We start from the raw sequence: 23,731 nt of genomic DNA on the forward strand, positions 1-23,731 counted from the left end.
AAGCACACATGTCTCCGTCAACATGTGTGCTTGTTGGAATTTAACAATTCGAATTGCTATACTTCTGTCCTTTCATGACATTCAAAGCTATGTGTTATTGTACTAGCATCTTTGAAAAGGATATGTGTCTTTTATTGGACTACAAAACCATTGTGAAATAAGTTATTTCTGCTTGCATCCCTTGCTGAAACAGAATTTATCAGCAGGGTAATTAAGTCATTCTACTAATGATGGGACATTCTAATTCGCCAATATAGAATCTTACTGTAGCATTTGTGCAGATAAATTTTCAGTTTGTCTATTATACCCTTTTGCTTTCAATTAACATCTTGCAGCTTTTTTCATATCAATAGTTGCTTTTGTCAAAAGTTATTTAGGTGGTAGTACAATCTAATGCCAAGTGGCATGCTATTAGATGAGCTTTTCTTTTCATTTTCTATATGTTAATTAAATATTAAAAGTAAAATTATACACATGAAATGTTAAGTATATGGCGAGTGAATCATCACTGTATTATTACGGTATCCTAATTAATTATTAGTTGTTTCAATCGTAATTTACTAAATATCGTCTTAATTAATTATTAAAAACCATCTAAATATTAAAATAATATATTTAATACTTCCTCCATTTCGGTTTAGTTGGCTTTTTTTCTAAAAATATTTGTTTTGATTTAATTATGCTTTGATGAAATCAAGAGAATTTTATTATGTTCTTTCAATATTACACTCAACATTAAATAATGAAACAAAGTGTATTTACTCAAATTCATATTTTCAATGCATAATTAATAGGGTTATTTTAGTAAATTAAGTCTCTATTAAATAATTTCTTAAGAGGTGTGTCAAGTCAATAAGGGTCAACTAAAATGAAACGGGGGAGTAAAGGAAAGGTAAAATAGATATAAAATGATTAGTTAACTTTTGATGTTTTAAATTAATTTCACGTCTTATATGGGGTTCACTTAATTTTTTTCACAAATATTTTTTATAGTAATTTTGTTATATTAGTTCTAATTAGTTGTTATGAGTCATTTAAGACATATTTGATTCACTGCTTCAATCGTTATTTTTTACACCACCTCTAATTGATTATTATGATTTAAATTTTAAGCATTATGCCACAAATTGGATAAGGAAAAGTTTTATAAATTACAATAATTAAAAACTTAAATTATTTTTAAAATGTAATTGACCATCAATGCCATGAAAATTTTGACAAAAAGAATAATATATATTATTTGAAAATCACATAAAAGTATTATAGAATAGAATAGTTAACAATTTAAAATATCTATAAAAAAAATAATTTGTTATATATTTTAAAGAATACTTGAAAAATATTATAAATCACAATAATTAACTATTTAAAAAATTAAAAGATATAAAATATTTGATTGACACTCGAAATTATATTAATGTCACTTAAATTGAAACGAAAGAAAAGTATTATAAATCACAATAATTAGAAACTTAAATTATTTTACAAATATATTGACTATCAAAGCCACAAAAGTTTGGACTAGGAGAGTAACATATATTACTTTAAAACTAAAAGAAAATTTTATAAATTATAATAGTTAACAACTTAAAATATCTAAAAACATATTAAAAATATGATTGATTATCTAAATTCTATTTGTGTTGCATAGATTGAGATAAAAAATAATATATATTGAGCCTGCGTTATCTGAAAAATAGTAATATAGGCCCATTGAATTTTATTTTTCACACTCTTTATTAATCCATATATTTGTAGAGTTTAATTTTGATCATGAATTAAATTTTTAAAATAAAATTATAATTCAAATAATAAATCATAATAATTGACAATTTAAAATATTTAAGAATATATGCTAAAATTACTTTAAAAATAAATTTATTTAAATTTTAACATTTAAAAGATGTCACATTAATTGATATGATTATAACTATAATATTAATTTAGAAAAAATATTGGGTCCGTGTTTTGCACGTGCTTCTTTCTCACTAGTACATTAATAAGAGTGGAGAAGCAGGTAGCTCTTCGTCAATATGTTTGCTTTTTCACCTGCTTTAGCTGTTCCGTGATTTTACTATATTATCCCGAATTAATTATTTTAAGTCATTTATGTATTAAAAAATTAATACTAATACTTAATTAAAAAAAGGTAAACTAGATATTTATGACATGTCTATTTCAGCTGCTTCAATCGTAATTTTATTATATCACTTCAAATTAATTATTATAAGTCATCTAGGTATTAAAAAATTAATAATATTTAATTACTACTATTAATAAGAGTGAACAAGCAAGCAGCTCTTCGTCAACATGTCTGCTTCTTCACCTGCTTCAGCTGCTCCGTAATTTTACTATATTATTCCTAATTAACTATTTTAAGTCATTTATATATAAGAAAATTAATAATATTTAATTAAAAAAAAGGTAAAATAGATATTTATGACATGTCTGTTTCGGCTGCTTCAATCGTAGTTTTATTATATCACCTCAAATTAATTATTATAAGTCATCTAGGTATTAAAAAATTAATAATATTTAATAAATAATAAAATAGATATAAATGATAAATCAATTGTTGATGTTTTAAATTAACAGGACATCTTATATGAGTCTTATTTAAAAAAAATCACAAGTAAGTTTGCTCCATGATTTTACTATATTACCCCTAATTAATTATTGTGAGACATTTACACATAAGAAAATTAATAATATTTAATAAAAAAGGTAAAATAGACATTTATGACATGTCTACTTCAGCTGCTTCAAACGTAATTTTACTATATCACACCTACTTCGCGTCGGGGGTGTTGTGTGATAAGAAGGTGCCGCCCAAGCTAAAAGGCAAATTCTACAGGGTGGCAGTCCGTCCGGCCATGCTGTATGGAGCGGAGTGTTGGCCAGTTAAGAACTCCCACATCCAAAAAATGAAGGTGGCAGAAATGCGGATGTTGCGCTGGATGTGTGGGCTGACTAGAGGGGATAGAGTTCAGAATGAGGCTATCCGGGAGAAGGTTGGTGTGACTCTAGTGGAGTGCAAGATGCGGGAAGCCCGATTGAGATGGTTCGGACACGTGAAGAGGAGGGGCATGGATGCCCCGGTTCGTAGGTGTGAGAGGCTAGCGTTGGATGGTTTTAGGCGGGGTAGGGGTAGGCCGAAAAAGTACTGGGGTGAGGTGATTAGGCGGGACATGGAGCAGTTACAGCTCACCGAGGACATGACCCTAGATAGGAAGGTCTGGAGGACGCGAATTAGGGCAGAAGACTAGGGCCGGTTTGGGTCGCTAGTGTAGGAAATTACTTGGTGGGGGTTTTATTCTTGTTATGATTCCGTGTTCCATGTTTTATTACGAATCTGTGTGTTTTCCTCTGTTTTCTAATACTTACGGGTGCCGTATTTATGCTATATAATCTAGTTCTGTGCTTTACTATGAGTTTGTGTGGTATCTCGTGACTTGAGCCGGGGGTCTATCGGAAACATCCTTTCTATTTCTTTAGAGGTAGAGGTATGGACTGCGTACATCTTACCCCCCAGACCCCACTAGGTGGGAATACACTGGGTTTGTTGTTGTTGTATTTAAGTATTAAAAATTTAATAATATTTAATAAAAATAAAATTGATATAAAATGATAAATTAATTTTTGATGTTTTAAATTAACATGACATCTTTTATGAGACGCATTTAAAATATTTTCACAAATATTTTCTCATAGTAATTTTGCTATATCACTTTTAATTAGGTATTACAAGTCATTTAGGATATATCCACTTCGTTGCTTCAATCATAAAATTTGGTTGATTCTCGAATTTATTTCAGTGCTACTTAAATTGGAATAGAAGAAAAAATATTATAAATCATAATAATTAAAAACTTAAATTATTTTAAGAATATAATTGAATATCAATGTCACAAAAATTTGGATAAGCAGAGTGACATATATTATTTAAAAATTACATAAAAAATATTATAAATTACAATAGCTAACAATTTAAAATATTTAAAAACATATTAATAATCTGATTGGTTATCTAAATTACATTTGTGTCACGAAAAATCGGAATAGTTTTGACATTTTATAGTTGACATGTTTGTTGTTTTAATTTAGTAGTTTATTGATCCCAATGATGTTTTCGAATTTAACGTGTTTTAAAATTTAGTACTTTTTTAATTTTAATTTATTTACTTTATTTTGGTAAAAATATTATATAATTAAAAACTATGCAAAAGAATAATTATAAGCCATAACTATTAACATCTTATAATATTTTAAGAATATGATTGACTTTTAAAATTCTAATAGTGTCTCATAAGTTGTGATAAAGCAAGTAACATAAATTATTTTAAATTACATTAAAAGATACTAAAATCACAAAGATTAATAACTTAAAATATTTTAAACAACAACAACAACATACCCAATATATTCTCACATAGTGGGGTCTGGAGAGGGTAGAGTATACGCAGTCCATACCACTACCTCTAAAGAGGTAGAGAGGTAAAAATTCTAAAATTGACTGACTCACAAAATTCTAAAATTGGGACAAAACAAGTAACATAAATTACTAAATCACATAAAAGATACTATAAATCATAATGATTAACAACTTAAATTATTTAAAAATTTATATTAATAAAAAATTAATTGACACTCCAAATACTGTTTGTACTACATAAATTAAGATAACGGAACCAAGCTTGGTTGACTTAGTGGTTAGCTCACTAGGTCGCTTAAGTAAGTGTTGGGGGTTCGATTCCCGCCTTGTGCATGCAACAACCAATTGGCCAGCAGCAAACTCTTAAATGGAGCTCAGATCCGCGGAGGATTAGTCCTTAGCCTATCGGGTTGGGGGATACCTTGGGAAACCCCCAAGAAAAAGAGATAACGTAAATAACATATGTTGGGTCCATGCTGTCATGGACTGTAGTATCCAGTGTATTCATAATGAGGATAATTTAATCTACAACGACGATGACAACAATAACAATATATCAAGTATATTTTCACAAAGTGAAGTCTGAAGAATTTAAAATGTATACAATCCGTATCTGTACCCCCAAAATGAGATAGATGAAGCTATTTGCAGAAAATCAAACTCTCATCAAGATAAAAGCTTAGATTCAACCAAACAAGTTACTAATATATATTCTCATAAAGTGGAGTTTAGGCCTCTAGGGAGGTCAGAATGTACGCAATTCGTATTTCTATCTCCAAATTGAAATAAATGTGTCTATTCCCGGGCAATCGAACTCTAATCAAGATAAAAATTTAGATAATCAATCAAATGAGCTACTTATATATCATATATTAAGTGTATTTTCACTAAGTAGAGTTTAAAAAAACTAAAAAAATATAATCCGTACTCAAAGATGAAAAAGAAAGACTATTTGGAAAAGAATCAAACTATCATCAAGACAAAAATTCTGATAATCAATTAAACGAGCTACTAATATTTTCCGAATAAGTTCTTATCCAATGCCATACATTCACATATTTCGATTTCAGGGAAAAAAAATAAATAACCGGCACACATAATATAAAGACAACTATAAAACATCTACAATATTAAAAACATAATAATTTTTTTTTTTTAAAAAAAGGAATAGTAAAAAAAAAAATCCATGTGTAGGGAAACCCTAATTTCGTCGATTCAGTTTCATTTCAGCCTCGCATTACCTATCTCTCTCTCTTTCTCTCTCTATAATTCAACCCCCGCAATCTCACTTTCTCTCTCTACAAACTCCTCCCCCAATTCCTCCACCGCCACTTCCATTTCTCCGATCGATCTCCTCCCTTCCTCCTCCGTTAACAGGTATTCTCCTTACAGATCTTCTTCGCCTCATTTATTCGCTATTTTCTCCATTTTTTTAATTATTAATTCCACAATTTTTAATTATTTTTAATGATTTTTTTTTTTTGCCATGTAAAATTTTAGTGTTTTTGATGTGGTTAAAGGAGGATGGACGTGGTAGGATGAGGGCGAGTCGGCCGTCCAGGGATAAAAGAGTCAAATTAATTTGATTTTTTTGTATGAACTTCTGTTTAATTATACAACCGCGCTGAATTTGCTATGTAAAATTTTATTGTTTGTGATTAGTGTTGAATAAAATGATTGATATGTGAGCGTGAATGATGTATGGATAAAGTAGGATGGATGCGGTAGGATTTGGGAAAGCCGGCCGGCGAGGGAAAAAATAGTCAAATTAATTTTAATTCTCTCTTTTTTTTTATTGGATTTGTTGTTTATTTTTACAACCACGCTGAATTTGCTATGTAAAACTTTACTGTTTGTGATTAGTTTTGGATAACATTTTTGATAATTGAGGATGAATGATGTATGGATATAGGAGGATGGATGCAGTAGGATTAGGGCGAGCCGGCCGGGGGCAAAATAGTCAAATTAGTATTTTATTCTTCTGGTGTCCGTTTGAGGATTTTGCATTCTTTTTATGTTTTTTTGGTTTAATTTTTCGGTTGCGCTGAATATTTTCTGGGAAAATTTTATTGTTTGTGATTAGTGTTAAATAAAATGAATGATATGTGAGACTGAAAGATAGATGGAATAAGGAGGATGGATTCGGTAGGATGAGGCGAGCCATACGGCAAGGGACAAAATAATCAAATTAGTTTGAATTTTTGTTTAATTATGCAACCCTGCTGAATTTGCTATGTAAAAATTTACTGTTTGTGATTAGTGTTGGATAAAATGATTGAAGTTTGAGCGTGAATGATATATGGATAAAGGAGGATGGATGCGGTAGGAGGGTAGGGTGAGCCAGCCGGGGGCAAAATAGTCAAATTAATTTGAATTCTCAAACGTGATGGATGGAGGACTTGGGATTAAATGGAGTGTGAAGGATGTGGAGGATTTGATGTTATCGGACGGGGAGGATTTTATACAGCTGGGCGTTCATTGGATTTGAGGTGTTGAGGTGTAGCCGTTGTTGTTGTGGAGGAAAAAGAAACAGTCAAATTTTGTTGAATCCTCAAAATAATGTAAGTAACGGGATTTGGAATGAGATGGGGGTCAAATAGAGCGGATGGATATAAAATTTACATACCTGACATATCTAGTTGGGATGGAGGCATTTAGGGGTATTTATTGTTGTTGTTATGCCTGTGAAGTTGTTTTTATGGGATCAGGATATGCTTGGTTGCAAAAGCTTCCCTGGGAAATGGAATGTCCTTTGAGACATGCTTCTATCGGAAAAGCTAGATCTTCTTTCCTTTTTATTGATTTCTGTTTTCCTTTCGGGGCAAAATTTGTACAAGTTAAAGATAATGAAAGCCTAAATGATTGTGAGATATTGTCTGCCATGGTTGGAATGAGATTCTTCATTTATCTAATAAACGGTGGGATTCTCCCTCCCTCCCTGTTGGCTTCGATTCATGAATAGGTCCAACAATAACTCTGTCAAGGATCAGAAATGCGTGCTAATAGAACTGCAACAATGTTGAGGATCAGAAATATTTGGGAAGTGTCTTGATCGTCCAATAAGAAGGGTTCCTATTTTTTCCAAATAAACAATTTGAATACCTATCCATTTTAGCAATTGATTGTAGGGTTGACATTCGGGCCTTTCAATTCATAGATGTAGATGTACGATGTCTGAATGGGGATATTTCTGAAACTCACTGGCTTCTTGTTGTTGGCTATCAAAAATGTAACGTGGAAGCAATTTTAACATACATAGCAATATTGAATCACTGGCAATTAATGGAGAAGCGTTCATTGTTTTGACAGACTATGATAGGTTGGCAGTTTTCTAGTCAAGCTAGAGCCTGTTCTTGCATCTGCTTGGAAATCAACAGTTTTGATACTGACTATGCTCTTTTTTGTTAAAATATTTCAGTAGGTGTTAGATTTTTTTTGAATGTGGATGATATGTGATACACTTTCAAATATTATTTATGAATAGAGAGGTTATGCTACTTTAATCAATGTCAATGAAAGAAATATTAGAGGTACTTGATAGAGGAAACAAAATTCATCTAATAGCCCACCTTTTGGTTCAAGGGTGATTATTATTTCCTTAGACCACCAGAAGGTAGTTGTACAAGGGTTGTTTCATCCGGTTGTTGTACAAGGACATAGTTTCAATCATAATTGTTATGTCCTTATTCTAGATACTTGATTTAATGTTCTAGTCATACCCATTTGGCATCGAGTAGGGAGGCATTTGTGAATGAATTTTATTCAAGTAGAAGCTTTCTTATGCATATCTTTTCAAGCATGACAGCACACTTCTACAGTACGTTCTTTTATTAATAAGATTTCTTTCGTATCACATGGACATGCTACTAATTCATAGTTTCACATCTTGTAAGGGAAAAAAATTCTCATCAATTTAGTCTTTTTAGTGTTTCATCACTCGTGAGATTTCACTTGGTATATTGTTGTTGTATAGTCTTTTTCATGTTTGTAGTTAATTTTAGATGGAATATCTTGTTTGCCTGGGTTTCCGTGGATTGTGGAACTTAAATAGGAGTATCTATGGGAGATGATTGATTGGCAGTTGAGAAGTTAGACAGTTCTAACCACCTAGCTGAGTATTGGAATCTTTAGGTTCTACAGTTATCAAAGCTGCAGTTGCCTATTGATTGCACCCTTTTTGCTCCTTATCGAAATAATCTTAATTGTATTTAAAAGTGTTTGTTTGTCAGTTGTACTTATCTCCTTTTTTTCTGTATGGATAAAATTCGACGTATTTAGATTCTTTATACTTCTATTTCATGAATATACTTCTATTTCATGAATAAAATTATCTCCTTTTATGAATTTGTTTATTATTCTTTGTCTTGAGCCGGGGGTCTATCGGAAACAGCGTTGCTACCTCTCCGGAGGTAGTGGTATGGACTGCGTACATTTTACCCTCCCCAGACCCCACTGTGTGGGAATACACTGGGTTTGTTGTTGTTGTTGTTCTATTTCATGAATTATGCTGGCTCTGCGTCTTGTGGCTTTCTTGTCTACTTAGTATTAACAGTTAAAGGAAGAAGATGAACGCATATTAGTATTAATTGTTTTTGTTTTTATCGTTTGGGTTTTGGTGTTTGGAAAATGTCGAGTGTGTTTCATTCAATGGGACTTTGGATTTTGGTGCTTGAAGATGTTTCTTTTTTTCTAACCAAGCAGTGAAACACTATATTTAAGGTAGTTCTGTTGCAGTTTTCTGCATGACTGAAAGGCCACTCACATTTGTAGAAGGTTAGAGGTCTAACCCTTCAAGAAATTTCTTTACCTTATCAATAGGGTAGAGAGGCTGATCCATTATCCTGCAATTTCGAAGAATGTGGTTGGCCCTAGAGAAAATATTTCTTGGTCTTTTAAAAGAGAATGATGAAACATACTAAAATGGCAAGTTCAACATGCTCAAGGGTTGAGGATTGTGGAAGAGCTCTTCCATTTCAGCACTAATAAACTATAAAAACAGAAGTAATTGATTAGTGAAATAGTATTGGAAGCACCAATATTAGGATTACCTGGATAGGACTCCTTTTATATTAATTAGTGATTAGTGTTACTCTTTTCTCATAATTTTCCTTGGGCTTTGGCTTCTGACAGAATAAGGTGTACTTCCTTCATTATCTATGCTTGTCTATATGCTGTTGCTCTCTAATTGTAGCGAAATTAGAATTCGTCTCCTTACATGTATGACCAAACTTCCAGCAGTATTCTTCTTTATTTTTTGTGCTTGTGTAAAAGAAATTGCACATGAAATGCAGTAGTAACACATCTTAACTTCTCTTAGTTTAAGTTTGTATTCATGTCTCCTCTTTGTATGTGAGTTTGATCAGTGCGCTGCATTGTATAATTAATCAACTTATTAAATTTTAACTTTTTTCAGTAAATGAATTGTCTTCTAACAGATAAAAGTGGGTCCATGGTCATCTATAGTTATGTCTTGCTCCCTTATCCGTCAGTTGATACTGAGATGTGCACATCAAGCCTAAAGAATTAAGAACTTAAGTTTTTAAATGTTCTAATATCTGTGTCTTTAATGTTATTATGGAACTTGTTAAATCTTCCCCTCTTAAGGAGGTGGTATGTGCAGGCCACTACTACGATTGTACACTTCTTTTGATAAAAAGACTCTTCTTCAAACTTGATATTGTAAATTTTATTGGTGAAGAGTCTCTTAACAGTTTGTGCTAAGTTTACAGCAGTTTTTTGCTTACTCTATGATTCTTCTTGCTGTAGATTTTCGAATTAGACGCAGCAGCAATGTCTCCAGCATCTAGGTCCAAGTCAAAGGACAAAAAGGGTGGCAAGGAAACACCCAAAGCTGCTTCAAAGCCTTCAAGTGTAAATGCAGGTTCTACTGTACCGACTAGTGGATACAATCCTCTTTTAGGAACATTCCATACACTTGAGACAGCTCCTGTGACTTCAAATGCTGCTCTTCATGTGAATGGTCGTTTCAGGAATATTGATGAGACAGATGACCATAGTGGGCACTCTCTTGGACCTAGCAATGAGTATGATTCTGTTTCCAATAATGGTAGCTGGTCTGGTGAGTCAGAGGACCATAAAGAGAAAATGTCCCATCCCCCTCCTCGGATAGAGACAGTACCTGGCTCCGATAACGACAAACGGGAAAAAATCCGTCAGAAAAATGAGAAGAAGCATCAACGCCAAAAGGAGAGACGAGCTCAAGAATTGCATGAAAAGTGTAGTGGCTATCTCATGTCGAGAAAGCTCGAAGCACTTGCCCAGCAGCTTGTGGCTATGGGATTCTCTTCGGAACGAGCTACAATGGCTCTTATCTTCAATGAAGGCAGAGTTGAAGAATCAGTGGCATGGCTATTTGAAGGTGGTGAAGAAGCAGATAAACATAAGGAGCGTAATCTTGATGGTGGGGGTAATTTGAAAATTGACATTTCAGAAGAGCTTGCTCGTATTACCGACATGGAAATTAGGTATAAGTGCTCCAAGCAGGAGGTTGAAAGAACCTTAGTTGCCTGCGAGGGTGATCTTGAGAAAGCTGAAGAGACTTTGAGGTCACAAAAGCAGGAGCTGCATTCTGCACCATCTAAGCCTGACGAAAGTGGTGATCCTCCTACAGTGGGCAATGGCAAGCTTCCAAATACCACCAGCCAGAACTTAGTAAGAGCACCTGCAAAGCCTTCACCGAACATAATATTACCTAAAAGGGATGATAGAGACTTCAATTATACTAAAGTTACAGCTACATCAGGATCTTCCGCAGATAATGGAAGCAAAAGTATACAGTCACTGAAAAGGGTTCAACCGAAATTGGAGTGGGCTAAGCCACCACAAGTGGTAGTGCCTGCTGACAAAAGGTGGCTAAGTGCAGGAACAAATCCTTCTGTTTCCTACTCTTTGGCATCTCCTCTGCAGGCATCACCTCAATCTTCCAAGTCGGAAGCTCGTTATGTTGCTGTAGGAAATGAATTGAAGAATCTGCAGCTCGGGACCGTGAGAGAACCAGTTATAGTTATGCAACGACCCAATCAATCAATTAATCCTAAGCAGACTCCCACCTCATCTATTAGCTCTTCTCCTCCAGGAACTACAGCAGGGTGGTTTTCTAACAATACTGTTGAGACAATGAAACCCAACAGACTGATGTCACATATTCCTGGCACAAGAAGCATGAGCCTAAATGGTGTCAGCACAAACCAGTTGTACAGCCAACTTCAGTATCAACAACACCAGCAGCCACAACAATTTGTCTCTAGCAGCGGCCCACTTGAATCACCAGGAACAAGCAGGGGCAATAGTTTGTGGAGTAGAACGGGTGCTCTGCAGACTCAAACCCTTTCTGCAGCTTCCTCACTTGGACTCTTCTCTGGGTTGGGCACCAATAGTACGTCTGGGTCGTCGTCTCCTGTTGATTGGAACAGTGGTGGGGGCTCAATGGTGCAGCTAGATTACGCAAACATAGACTGGAGTTTAGATCGCGGATCTTCATCATCAAGAACAGGTGGCATGTGGCCAGCAATGAACCCTTTAATGCAAAACAATGGACGTACATATGATTCGTTTACCCCTGCACTTGGCGTTACGTCTGCCATGAGACCTGTTCTGTCCAACGGCGGTGGTGTCTCTATACCTGGGCTGCAGGAACGAGCTGCAACAGTGGAAACATCTACTGGTGGTTCTCGAGAGTGGACTTCTCCTTTTGAAGAGAAAGATCTTTTTAGCTTACCAAGACAGTTTGTTTCTTCTCCCTCCCTCTAGGGTGGATGGGAGAGGATTTTAAATGAAATAAAGGAGAAGAAAGAATGAAACAGACCAGTAAATGTTCTTTAATTTGATGTTGGTGTTGGTTCTTATATGATGCTATTTCCCTGTTGATGTTTGTGATTATCTTTGTGAGGGCATCCCAGTCCTTCAGTTTACTCTTTAGAACTAATCTTTAATCCATCTCTTCCCAAACAAGAAAAGTAAAAAAGCCGCTTAATACGAGCACACAAACATCGTTGGCATGCTACATCCCCGTCGCCCTGAGGTGAAATTTTAGATCGAAAAAACCACCTCGTGTAGCCTTCAAAAGGTGATTCATCCTTCTGTCGAAAAAAAGAATCTAAACTAGGTGTTAACATCATATTTTGCTATTTAAACTTGCGAGCAGCTACTACAACAAATTTAATATGATTTCGCTAGTGAGGTCTGTACGTATACCTCGCCATACCATTCTTCACAGGGAGGCTGTTTTGGTCAACGCCAAAGTGAAAAAAAGAAGCAGAAACAACATCAACCTTAGGAGTCATCATTGAAGGAAAGTACATCAATTTATTCATTTGCAGTAAGAAGAAAATTAGTAGCCACATCAGGCAGACATGAATGGAATGGAAAACTAGTCCCACAACATTGGATATTATTCCAGGAGAAATAAACAAAGACAAGACAAGGAAATGGAAATTCAGAAATGATCAATCTTCTTGTGAAGGCTAATTCATCCCTATGCAGTATGAATTTGTCCCATAATAAATCATCATGCATGCGTACTGTTATTGTTCGTCATAGTTAAAAGCCCTGGTGACCAATAGGAGTAGCAAATTCAAGAAGTTGCTTGTCATGCTCGAACACACACATTTCTTCTTCATTCAAGTTAACAAGTGCTTCAATTCCTCCATCATAAGTCCTCATCAAGATCATAGCCTTGTTAATTGGGCCTTTTGCAATGCTTGCTCTAATAGGCTTCCCAAATCCAAACTCTAAATCTTGTAATAATGGAAACTTACATAAGCTACTCGAAAGGTACACATCACATTTCCTTTTATGGAAAGCCTCCTTCCCTGTTCTATATGCATCTAGCATTTCTATAGCCAGCTCATTTTCTTCAACATTGTTTCTTGTGGAGAGTTGTTTTTTGACTTCTTTATATCGGTTACTAATTTTGGTAACTTGAGTTTTTCCTTGTTGTCATATATTGGTGAGGAGAATATGTTAACGATATTTCCTGTAGGGTTTGGTGGTAGCTAAGGTGAAATCATTTTTCGTAAATTTGAGAACTGGATCAACTGAGATTGCTTGAACGAACCCGAATTGACCATAGTGGCAGAAAATGTGGCACATTTGAAGAGGAGTGCACTCACTGCCTCATTGCTCGTTACATTTTGCACGGGAATTGAGGATTTTAGTGTCCTTAGCTTTGTGCTAGAGAAAATAAACCTTTTCTGGACACATTTGTCCACGTCTGACCCAATAACAGGGGAAACCCATGGACCATCACCAATTGGCGATGGAAAAATGGAGTCCTCGACGAAATAAGGAGAAGGAATTGTATTTGAACTTCCGAGTTAATGCAGCCCAATCCCTCAAGAAGCAATTGACACTACTTCCATCTCCTATTTTGTGCGACAAACAGACACTAAGTGCTATTCCTCCACTATCAAAATGGCTTAATTGAGCCAACATTGAGGCGCGATCCACGCCATTTCCCCAAGGTACACCTCGAGGAAATGTCAAATCTTTGACATTTGAATCAGGTTGATTTGCAACTTTGTCCATTGGTGAATTGATTTGGACTTCCAAGAACTCAGCTCCATTGTCATCACACTCAATAGTGGCATTGTCCTTTAGAGTTCCAGCTCACGGGTAGTAATAAGTTAAAGCATTTGACAAAGAGTTTGATAGAAGACATGACAGTTGTTTTGGCCCATTTGGGATGGCATTTACTTGGTTTTTGGGGTAGAAACAAACTAAAGGAATATAAAAGTGAGTTACGCCTTGACCCAAAAGGGAAAGTTTGTGCCATCTTTGAGTAGATGGTGTGGGAGTGAAAGGTTTAATGACTTTCTTGGAAATTATTGATAGCATTCTTGATGGATATAATGACCCTTCCTTGGCAGTCCATTAGAACAAAGCTAGCTATATACATACACCATGAAGATGAGACCTTAAATGCTAGAAGGAAAATTAAAAACAATATCTTCATCGATCACCACAAGACAAAATTAAACTCCACGTGAAGTCTGACATAGTGATATTTATGAGTTTCTAGAGTAGTAAAGAAGGCACAAAATGAAACAGACCAGTAAATGTTCTTGAATTTGATGTTGGTGTTGGTTCTTATATTTAAACTAGGTATTTTAACATCATATTAGCTATTTAACCTTGCAAGCAACTACAACAACAAATTCAGTATAATATGTATACCTCACCATAACTTTCTTCACAGGGAGGCTGTTTTGGTCAATGGCAAGAGAAAAAAAGAAGCAGAAACAACGTCAAGATAAAAACATAACCTAAGCAAAACCTTACGAGTCATTATTGAAGGAAAGTACATGCTGTGTTTCTTCATGTAGTTAATAGTTCTGACCAATAAGAGTAGCAAATTCAAGAAGTTGCTCGTCATGCTCGAACACAGACATTTCTTCTTCATTCAAGTTAACAGCTGCTTCAATTCCTCCATCATATGTCCTCATCAAGATCATAGCCTTGTTAATTGGACCCTTTGCAATGCTTGCTCTAATTGGCTGCCCAAATCCAAAATCTAAATCTTGTATTATTGGGAACTTACATATGCTACTCGAAAGGTACACATCACATTTCCTTTTATGGAAAGTCTCCTTCCCTGTTCTATATGCATCTAGAATCACCATAGCCGTTTCATTTTCTTCAAGATTATTTCTTGTGGCGAGGTTGTTTTTTGACTTCCTTATATCGGCTACTAGTTTTGGTAACTTGAGTTCTTCCTCGTTGTTGTATACCGGCGAGTAGAATCTGGTAATGATATTTCCTATGGAGTTTGGTGGTAACCGTGGTGAAATCATTTCTCGGATATCGGAGTACTGGACCAACCGAGATCGCTTGAACAAACCAGAATCAACGTTGGTGACAGAAAATGCTGCACATTTGTAGAGAAGTGCATTCACAGCCTCATTGGTCGTTACGTTTTGCACGCCAATTGCGGATTTTAGTGCACTTAGCTTTGTGCTAGAAAAAATAAACCTCTTTTGGACACATTTGTCCATGTCTGATCCAATAACAGGGTAAACCAATGGACCAATTGGCGATGGTAGAATGGAGTCCTCAACAAAATAAGGAGATGGTCTAATTGTATTTGAACTTCGAGTTAATGAAGCCCAATCCCTCAAGAAACAATAGACACTGCTTCCGTCTCCTATTTTGTGTGATAGGCACACACTGAGTGCTATTCCTCCGCAATCAAAATGACTTAATTGAGCTACAGTTAAGGCCCGATCCATGCTACTACCCCAAGGTAGGCCTTGAGGAAATGTCAAATCTTTAACATTTGAATCAGGGTGATTAACAACTTTGTCCATTGAAGAATTGATTTGGACTTCCAAGAACTCAGCCCCATGGTCATCACACTCTATAGTGGCATTGTCTTTTAGACTTCCAGCCCATGGATAGTAACAACTTAAGGTTTTTGACAGAGAGTTTGATAGAAGTTTCGATAGTTGTTTAGGCCCATTTGGAATAGCATTTACTTGGTTTTGGTGGTAGAAAAAAACAAGGGGCATATAAAGGTGAGTTACGCCTTGATCTATGAGGGAAAGTTTGTGGCATCTTAGAGTGGATGGGGTGGGAGTGAAAGGTTTAATGATTTTCTTGGAAATTATTGATAGCATGCTTGATGTTATTAGTATAAAATCTCACCAATATAAAATCCTTTCTTGTTAGTCTTTCACAAGTTAGCTAGCTATATATATACACATGATGACAACGAGACCTTTTAATGCTAAAAGGAAATTACAAACAGTGACCATCTTTTGCTGATTCTACCCTATGGAAGTCTACATAAATAACAATTATAATATATCAGTGGAACTTTACAAGTGCGGAGTCTGACGTGACAAGCTTAATTAAGTGTCCTTTAGTTAACTTTTCCCTCCGGTCCTAAAAATTAGTTGTATATATAGTAATTAACAATAAAGGAGACACATGGATGTTAATTAATAAGTAGGGAAGAAGGGAAATTAAAATGATCCCATGCATCGCCGCAATAAGTAAATGCAAAAGAGTGTAAAGTTAGGTACATATATCATGAATTACTTCCACGAGGTTTTGTTGGAAAATATATTTTATGAACACAAAATTTATGAAAAAAAATACAAGATAAAGGCTTGATAATATGAACATCGAAAATGGAATTTGAAGCTTGAAATACGTGCCAAACGCTTTCCTAAAAACGATATTTGCTTCCTCTTCTTAGCGAGATTGTTATGGAATTATAATCAAATAGTTTTAGTGGATATGATAAGGTTATTGAATTTTGTACTAAACAAATATTGAAAAAATTCTTCTTGAAAGCAAGAATTACAAAAGAAAATATAAAAGATTATAAAAAATAATCAACCGATTATTGCCTCTCAATAATGTTTCATTTTAGTAGGCCAAAATCGGTGACGGGCTACGTCAGTTAATGTTGAGAGACGCCATACCCAACCAAAATTTAAAATAAAAAGAATTTTTCAACTGTTTCATATTTTTATCAAGAAAATTAATTTTCACAAAAAATCGACAGAAAGAATACAAAGATGAGAAAAAACAGAGAATAAGGCTATCTTTATTCGGTTGTGAAATAACACATCAAAATAATTCGATTTGATTTTTTTCAACTTTGCTTCAATTTGATTTTGTGTTTCTAAATTGATTTTTCCATGCAAGTGAGAAACAAGACAAACAAAATATGAAGGTTGCAAACTTAGCATATTATATATATAGTTCTTAAATTAATAAAAGTTTGGTTATTCGATGCACTGAATAATCATGACCCTTAAATCTAAGAACGATTATCCGGCTCCTCTCCATTTTCTCGATCGATTAATAAAGTTGAAATCGAATTGAAGAATCATGAGCAAAAGAAGTGAAGGACATTAAGAATTGGAGCAAAAAAAATATTTTTTTAAGTCATTCCATGTCTCCCTTTTTATTGTCGTGATGTGGAAATAATATATGTTTTGAAATGACATTAAAAATAGAGCTTTTATATTAACTACTAAAACTGTTATATTAGCTACTAAATATTCATTTCTGTATCTTATTGCCAAATTTATAATTGATAAATTTGGAGGGAATAAGAGAAAGTTGAGAGAAATAATAGGAAGGGAATATTGAGAAAATGATGGAGATAAAGCAGCTTATTTTTAATTGATACTGTATATTTATATTAACCATAGTTAGAGGTTTCACTTAGAATAAATTAAATCTTAGTCATTTAATTTAATTAGGTTATGTGTCATTAATCAAGATGAGGACTTGGAGAAAATGGAGAGAAAGGAAATGGAGAGGAGCCAAAACCGCATAATGATATCTTGTCTAATCTTGTTCCCTATAATACTTGTTCAACCTATATCAACCTCTCCTTTAACAATTCATAGAACCTCTCACACTTGTCCGCTAAGGCGTTTGTGAATCGCTTCCACATGCCCGAACCACTTCAATATCACTTCTTTTATCTTTCTACTACAAAGATCGATCCTAACTTATCTAAAATATGCTAGTCATATCTCTCTTTGTATGCCTGTAAATCCACCGCAACATCCTAATTTCCACTATTTATATTTTCTAGACACATCAGTATACTAGACGGGTCAATACTCCCGCCTATACTACATTTATAAAACCTACCTCTACGTTTTGGTGGCATCTCCTTAATCCTTATCACGCAAGATGAAAAGATAACCGAGGTGAAACCTTACAGTCACTATTAAAGCGAAACTAAATCAAATTATTCTTTTACGATCAGAAGAAAATTAGTGGCCACATTAGGAATACAAAGGGAGGGAAGACTAGTCCCAATTGGAGGAGAAATAAACAAAAGAAAGAAATGGAAATTCAGAAATGTTATTCAATCTGCATGGGAATTAAAGTCACTTAAATATGGAGTATGAATTTGTACCATTATTAATCATCATCATGCATACAGCATACTGTTATTGTTGTTCATAGTTAACAGGAGCAGCAAATTGAAGAAGGTGCTCATCATGCTCGAACACAGACATTTCTTCTTCATTCAAGTTAACTAATGCTTCAATTCCTCCATCATTTGTCCTCATCAAGAACATAGCCTTGTTAAAGGGACCCTTTGCCATGCTTGCTCTAATTGGCTTCCCAAATCCAAAATCTAAATCTTGTATTAATGGGAACTTACATAAGCTACTTGAAGAGTACACATCACATTTCCTTTTATGGAATATCGACTCCCCTGTTCTATTTGCATCTAGCATCTCTATAGCCAACTCATTTTCTTCAACATTCTTCCTTGTGGAGAGGTTGTTTTTAGACTTCTTTATATCAGCTACTAATTTTGATAACTTGAGTTCTTCCTTCTTGTGGTATATCGGTGAGGAGAATATGCTAAAGATATTTCCTATAGGGTTTGGTGGTAGCTGGGGTGAAATCATTTCTCGTAAATCTGACAACTGGATCAAATGTGATTGCTTGAACGAACCTGAATTATTCGTGATGGCAGAAAATGCAGCACATTTGTAGAGAAGTGCACTCACAGCCTCGCTGCTCGTTACATTTTGCATGCCAATTGAGGATTTTAGTGCACTTAGCTTTTTGCTAGAAAAAATAAACCTCTTTTGGACACATTTGTCCATGTCTGATCCCATAATGGGGGAAACCAATGGACCAATTGGCGATGATAAAATAGAGTCCTCAACGAAATAAGGAGATGGTCTAATTGTATTTGAACTTCGAGTTAACGCAGCCCAATCCCTCAAGAAACAATGGGCACTGCTTCCGTCTCCTATTTTGTGTGATAGGCACACACTGAGTGCTATTCCTCCACAATCAAAATGACTTAATTGAGCTACAGTTAAGGCGCGATCCACACTATTACTCCTAGGTACGCCTTGAGGAAGTGTCAGATCTTTAACATTTGAATCAGGGTGATCAACAACTTTCTCCATTGGAGAATTGATTTGGATTTCCAAGAACTCAGCCCCATTGTCATCACACTCAATAGTGGCATTGTCTTTTAGACTTTCAGCCCATGGATAGTAATAAGTTAAAGCTTTTGACAAAGAGTCTGTTAGAAGATTTGATAGTTGTTTAGGCCCATTTGGGATGGCATTTACTTGGTTTTTAGGGTAGAATAAAACAAAATGGCATATAAAAGTGAGTCATGCCTTGATCTAAAAGGGAAAGTTTGTGCCATCTTTGAGTAGAGGGGGTGGGATTGAAAGGTTTGATGATTTTCTTGGAAATTATTGATAGCATGCTTGATGTTTTCAATATAAAATCAAAGACCTTTCACCAATACATCTATATAAAGGAAATAAGATCCTTTCTTATTAGTCTTTTACAACTAAGCTAGCTGTAAGCTGTCAATATGGGTCATACTCGTTGGATTGGCACAATCCAGCCAATAATTTAATAAGGATGGACTATAACTTTTATAGTCCGTTTAAGAACAGGGTATTTTAGCCTGACTGGTAAAAGTCCATTAGCTTGTGGGGCTTGAGTAATATGGGCTGGGTTGATCCGTAGGCAAAACAAAAATGATTAAAAAATAGAATAGAGTACTAAAATAAAAAAAGAATCCAAACTTCAAGTCTATTTGGACCATCATAGATATTTAAATATTAAATATGTTTATAAAATATATAAATAATTAAAATATAAAATACTAATTTTTGTAAAGAATTAAATATGTTTGATAAAGATGATGTGGCGATGTTGAACACGCCATAAGTGCCATGAGAGTTTTTCTTTGAGGAGTTCATTTTCACTTTTAATGGACTAAATATTGACATTTCTTTGTATTTTATTGTGATCAATTAAAACAAAATTGGGTTAATATTACTATTTAGCTAGTTATGTTATTACCCATTAATAGTTTCGTTTGTTTTTCAACATCTCTATTTGAAAGTTAAGGTCAAAAGTTATTTAACTATAGATTATTGGGATTTTTTTTTGTAAATTTGAGACTTGATTAACAAGTATCAACTTCATATAATATTATATTATAAATATTTATGTAATTAATAATTTAAAATTTAAATTAAGATTATAAAAATAATATATTTTAAAAAGTGGGCTGGCCCGCAGCCCGCAGTGTGATAGATTGGGCTTGCTATTTTCTGACCTGTCTTGTTGATGGGCCAGCCCGACCTAACCTATCAAACTCTAAAGTTCGTGTGGGCTAGTTCAAATGGATTGGGTCGGCCCGTATTGACAGCTCTATCTAGCTGTATATACACATGAAAATGAGACCTTTAATGCTAAAAGGAAATTAAAAACAATGACTATCTTTTGCTAATTCTACACTATGAAAGTCTGATATAAATAACAATAATAACATATTCAGTGTAACTTCATAAGCATGAAGTCTGACATGACATGCTTAATAATTATTTTTTATTTAAGTTTATCTGAGCCGGGGATCTATCGAAAATAACCTCTCTACTTTGCCTGAGGTAGTGGTATTATCTGCGTACACTTTACCCTCCCCAGACCCCACTATGTGGGATTACTAGGGGTGTGCATTGATTGGTTTGGTTCGATTTTATGTATTATCGATTTGGTTTATCGGTTATCGATTTTTAAATATGTTAAACCAATAATCAAATCAATAAGATATTTTTTATCGATTTTTGGTTTATCGATTTTTAGTCCTTAATGGTTCGATTTTTTGTTTAACCGATCAGAAAATATGCATAAAATAGAAATAGTAGCAACTAACAAGAAAAGAAAGAAACGAAGTTTTAGTTGCAGCAAAAGTCCTATGTGATATGTTTTATTTTACAAGAATCTTCAAGCTTGAATAGGTTTTCGGAATAATTGAATAGGTTTATAGAAATGAAAGTGAAATATATTGCAGGTTATATATATAAGTAGGGATAAGTGTAATTTGGAATATTCTTATTGAGTTATCGGTTTACCCAATAACCCAATAAGAAAAAATCGAACCGAACCAATAACCCAATAAAAAATTATAAAATCATTAAAAACCGTTAACTCAATAACCCAATAATATTTTTATTGGTTCGGTTTATTAATTTTACATACCCTTAGAGAATACACTGAATATGTTATTGTTGTAATTAAGTTCTCCCTAGGCTCCTAAAAATTAGTTATTGTAATTAACAACAAAAGAGACACATTGATGTTAATTAATAAGTAGGGAAGAAGGGAAATTAAAATGATCACATGCATCTCCGCAATAAGTAAATTCAAAGTGTGTAAAGTTAGGTACATATCATGAATTACTTCCATGAGGTTTTGACACATAGTCATCAAAGATATTATCGAGAAAAAAAATCTAATGGAAAGATGTTGATTATAAAAGATTAAGTAATCAACTGATTGTTGCCTCTCAATACTGTTTCATTTTAGCAGGACAAAATTGGCGACGAGCTACGTCTATTAATGTTGAGAGACACCATACCCAACCAAAATTTAAAATATCAAGATTTTTTCAAGCAATCCCATTAGGACCAATGAACCTCTCACACCTGCCCGCTAAGACGTCTGTGAATCGCTTCCACAAGCTCGAACCACTTCAATATCATTTCTTTTATTTTTTCTACTGCAGAGGTCGCACCTAATTTATCTAAAATATGCTAATCATATCTTTTCTTGTATGCTTACAAATCCATCGCAATATCTTCATTTCCGCTATTTATATCTTCTAGACACATGAGTATTAGACGGGTTAATACTCCGCCTATACAACATAATTAACCTAACAACCATATTTATAAAACCTACCTCTACGTTTTGGTGGCATCTCCTTATCACACAATATAAAAAGATAACCGAGGTGAAACCTTACAATCACTATTTGTTGGGTCATGGGTCTTTTTTCCTTCTTATGTGGATAAATAAAATCCAATTTGGATCAATCCAGTTTTGCACATAGGCCCATTACTATAGGGCATATATATAGATCTTTTTTCGGTCTTATTTCATTATCACAAAAAGAGAGTTTCAACAGCCATAGAGAGAACACAAGAGCAGATTTTTGCACCTAAATTACAGCCACAGCTGTCAACTTCAAAGTGCGATTCCCGCTTTGTTTCTTGTCTTATTGAGCTGATTTTTTGGATAGCTTGTTCCTCTCATCTCAATATTTGATTAGGAACTAACGGAGGTGGATTTGGTGGCCTGTAGCTCCTGTTCTTCATTCTCGAACAGTAGCTGTGTTTTGGTGCTTTCGCTCCTTTATTTCTCTAGTGTTTCGTGCTGTGGTTTAGGTATTGTTGCTTGTTGTTTGACACTTGTTTGATGGCTATTTTGGAGAACAATGTTGTAATTCTCGGTGATTATAGTGGAGGTTTTGGTCCCGTGGTTTTTAACTTTTTGCACTGAAGGGTTTTCATGTAAATTTGGTGTCTCGTGTGATTGCCTTTATTCTAGTCTTATCTATTTGTGTGGTTGATTTATTTACTGCTATATTACCTTATTTTGCTTGGGTTTGCTTATCTCCTCTTGGTTCACAAATTGAAAGAAAGATTTTAGACTTGGGTATTTTTCGCTGCTACCCTGTCGGGCATTTTGATTGTGCTACCTTGTGCCTTGCCTCTTTCTCAACAAAATGGTATCATAGCGTAAGTTGTTGTTGATTGTCGATTGAATGATGGAGGCAAATATGAGCAGGATGGTATGTTTGAATAGTAGTAACTATCATACTTGAAAAGTCAAGATGAAAGATCTTTTCTTTGTCAAAAAAATGCATTTGCTTGTGTTTGCGTTTACTGAACCTCAATCCATGATAGATGAGGATTAGAAATTTGAGCACTTATAGGTTTGTGGCTATATCAGATAATGGGTTGAAAATAATGTTAGAAATCATATTGTGAATGAGACACATACCAGAAGTTTATGGGACAAGCTCGAGATACGTTATGCTTTAAAGATTGGCAATAACAAGTTGTTCCTGCTTAAGAAATTAATGAATATCAGGTATAAAAAGGGCAGTCCTATTTCTGATCATATAAATGATTTTCAAGGTGTCCTTGACCAGCTTTCTAGAATGGGTGTGAAGTTTGATGAAGAAATTCAGGGACTTTGGCTTGTTAATACTCTGCCTTACTCTTGGGAAACTCTTTGAGTTTCTTTGACTAATTCTGCTTCCAATTGTGTTGTAACTATGGAATATATTAAGAGTGGTGTCTTGAATAAAGAGATGAGAAGAAGATCTCAGGCCTCATCTTCTTCATCTTCACACTCTGATATTTTGGTTATTAAAGAGAGGGAGAGAAATAAGTCCAGAGGTCCGAATGATAGAGATAAAAGTAAAAGTAAGTCAAGGTACAAATTCAAGAATATTACATTTAACTA

General features: G+C 34.4%; 4 protein-coding genes across 5 annotated transcripts; 1 reads left to right on the top strand and 3 right to left on the bottom strand.

Moving 5' to 3' along the window:
* Positions 1–5,594: 5,594 nt before the first annotated feature.
* Positions 5,595–12,331, top strand: LOC107875726. 2 transcript variants are annotated; one of them, XM_016722544.2, is made up of 3 exons: positions 5,628–5,809; positions 5,933–6,025; positions 10,199–12,331. In XM_016722544.2, the coding sequence occupies exon 3, from the start codon at positions 10,223–10,225 to the stop codon at positions 12,200–12,202; it is 1,980 nt and encodes a 659-aa protein (XP_016578030.2). In that variant the 5' UTR covers positions 5,628–5,809; positions 5,933–6,025; positions 10,199–10,222; the 3' UTR covers positions 12,203–12,331. The 2 variants fall into 2 exon arrangements, with proteins under 2 accessions (XP_016578029.2, XP_016578030.2); XM_016722543.2 differs by lacking the exon at positions 5,933–6,025 and having other exon boundaries at positions 5,595–5,809.
* A 660-nt stretch (positions 12,332–12,991) lies between these two features.
* Positions 12,992–13,978, bottom strand: LOC124899628 (acyltransferase Pun1-like). Its single transcript, XM_047414582.1, has 3 exons — positions 13,838–13,978; positions 13,509–13,725; positions 12,992–13,383 (listed from the first exon to the last, which is right to left on the bottom strand). The coding sequence occupies exons 1-3, from the start codon at positions 13,976–13,978 to the stop codon at positions 12,992–12,994; spliced, it is 750 nt and encodes a 249-aa protein (XP_047270538.1).
* A 797-nt stretch (positions 13,979–14,775) lies between these two features.
* Positions 14,776–15,756, bottom strand: LOC124899629 (acyltransferase Pun1-like). Its single transcript, XM_047414583.1, has one exon. It carries the CDS (start codon positions 15,754–15,756, stop codon positions 14,776–14,778), a length of 981 nt encoding a protein of 326 aa, XP_047270539.1.
* A 2,616-nt stretch (positions 15,757–18,372) lies between these two features.
* Positions 18,373–19,356, bottom strand: LOC107874668 (acyltransferase Pun1-like). Its single transcript, XM_047414584.1, has one exon. The coding sequence runs from the start codon at positions 19,354–19,356 to the stop codon at positions 18,373–18,375; it is 984 nt and encodes a 327-aa protein (XP_047270540.1).
* Between the last annotated feature and the right edge of the window lie 4,375 nt (positions 19,357–23,731).

This window comes from Capsicum annuum, chromosome 6, assembly GCF_002878395.1.
Source record: "Capsicum annuum cultivar UCD-10X-F1 chromosome 6, UCD10Xv1.1, whole genome shotgun sequence".
Classification (NCBI taxonomy): domain Eukaryota; kingdom Viridiplantae; phylum Streptophyta; class Magnoliopsida; order Solanales; family Solanaceae; genus Capsicum; species Capsicum annuum.

Bases quoted from the DNA above. Each gene is read 5' to 3' on its own strand.
- LOC124899629 (XM_047414583.1), bottom strand. From the start codon at position 15,756: ATGGACAAAGTTGTTAATCACCCTGATTCAAATGTTAAAGATTTGACA.
- LOC107874668 (XM_047414584.1), bottom strand. From the start codon at position 19,356: ATGGAGAAAGTTGTTGATCACCCTGATTCAAATGTTAAAGATCTGACA.
- LOC107875726 (XM_016722543.2), top strand. From the start codon at position 10,223: ATGTCTCCAGCATCTAGGTCCAAGTCAAAGGACAAAAAGGGTGGCAAG.
- LOC124899628 (XM_047414582.1), bottom strand. From the start codon at position 13,978: ATGGACAAAGTTGCAAATCAACCTGATTCAAATGTCAAAGATTTGACA. The intron at 13,726-13,837 runs GTCTGTTTGTCG...TATTTCGTCGAG, and splicing joins GTGGAGGAATAGCACTTAGT to GACTCCATTTTTCCATCGCC. The intron at 13,384-13,508 runs GTTCGTTCAAGC...TATGACAACAAG, and splicing joins TGCCACTATGGTCAATTCGG to GAAAAACTCAAGTTACCAAA.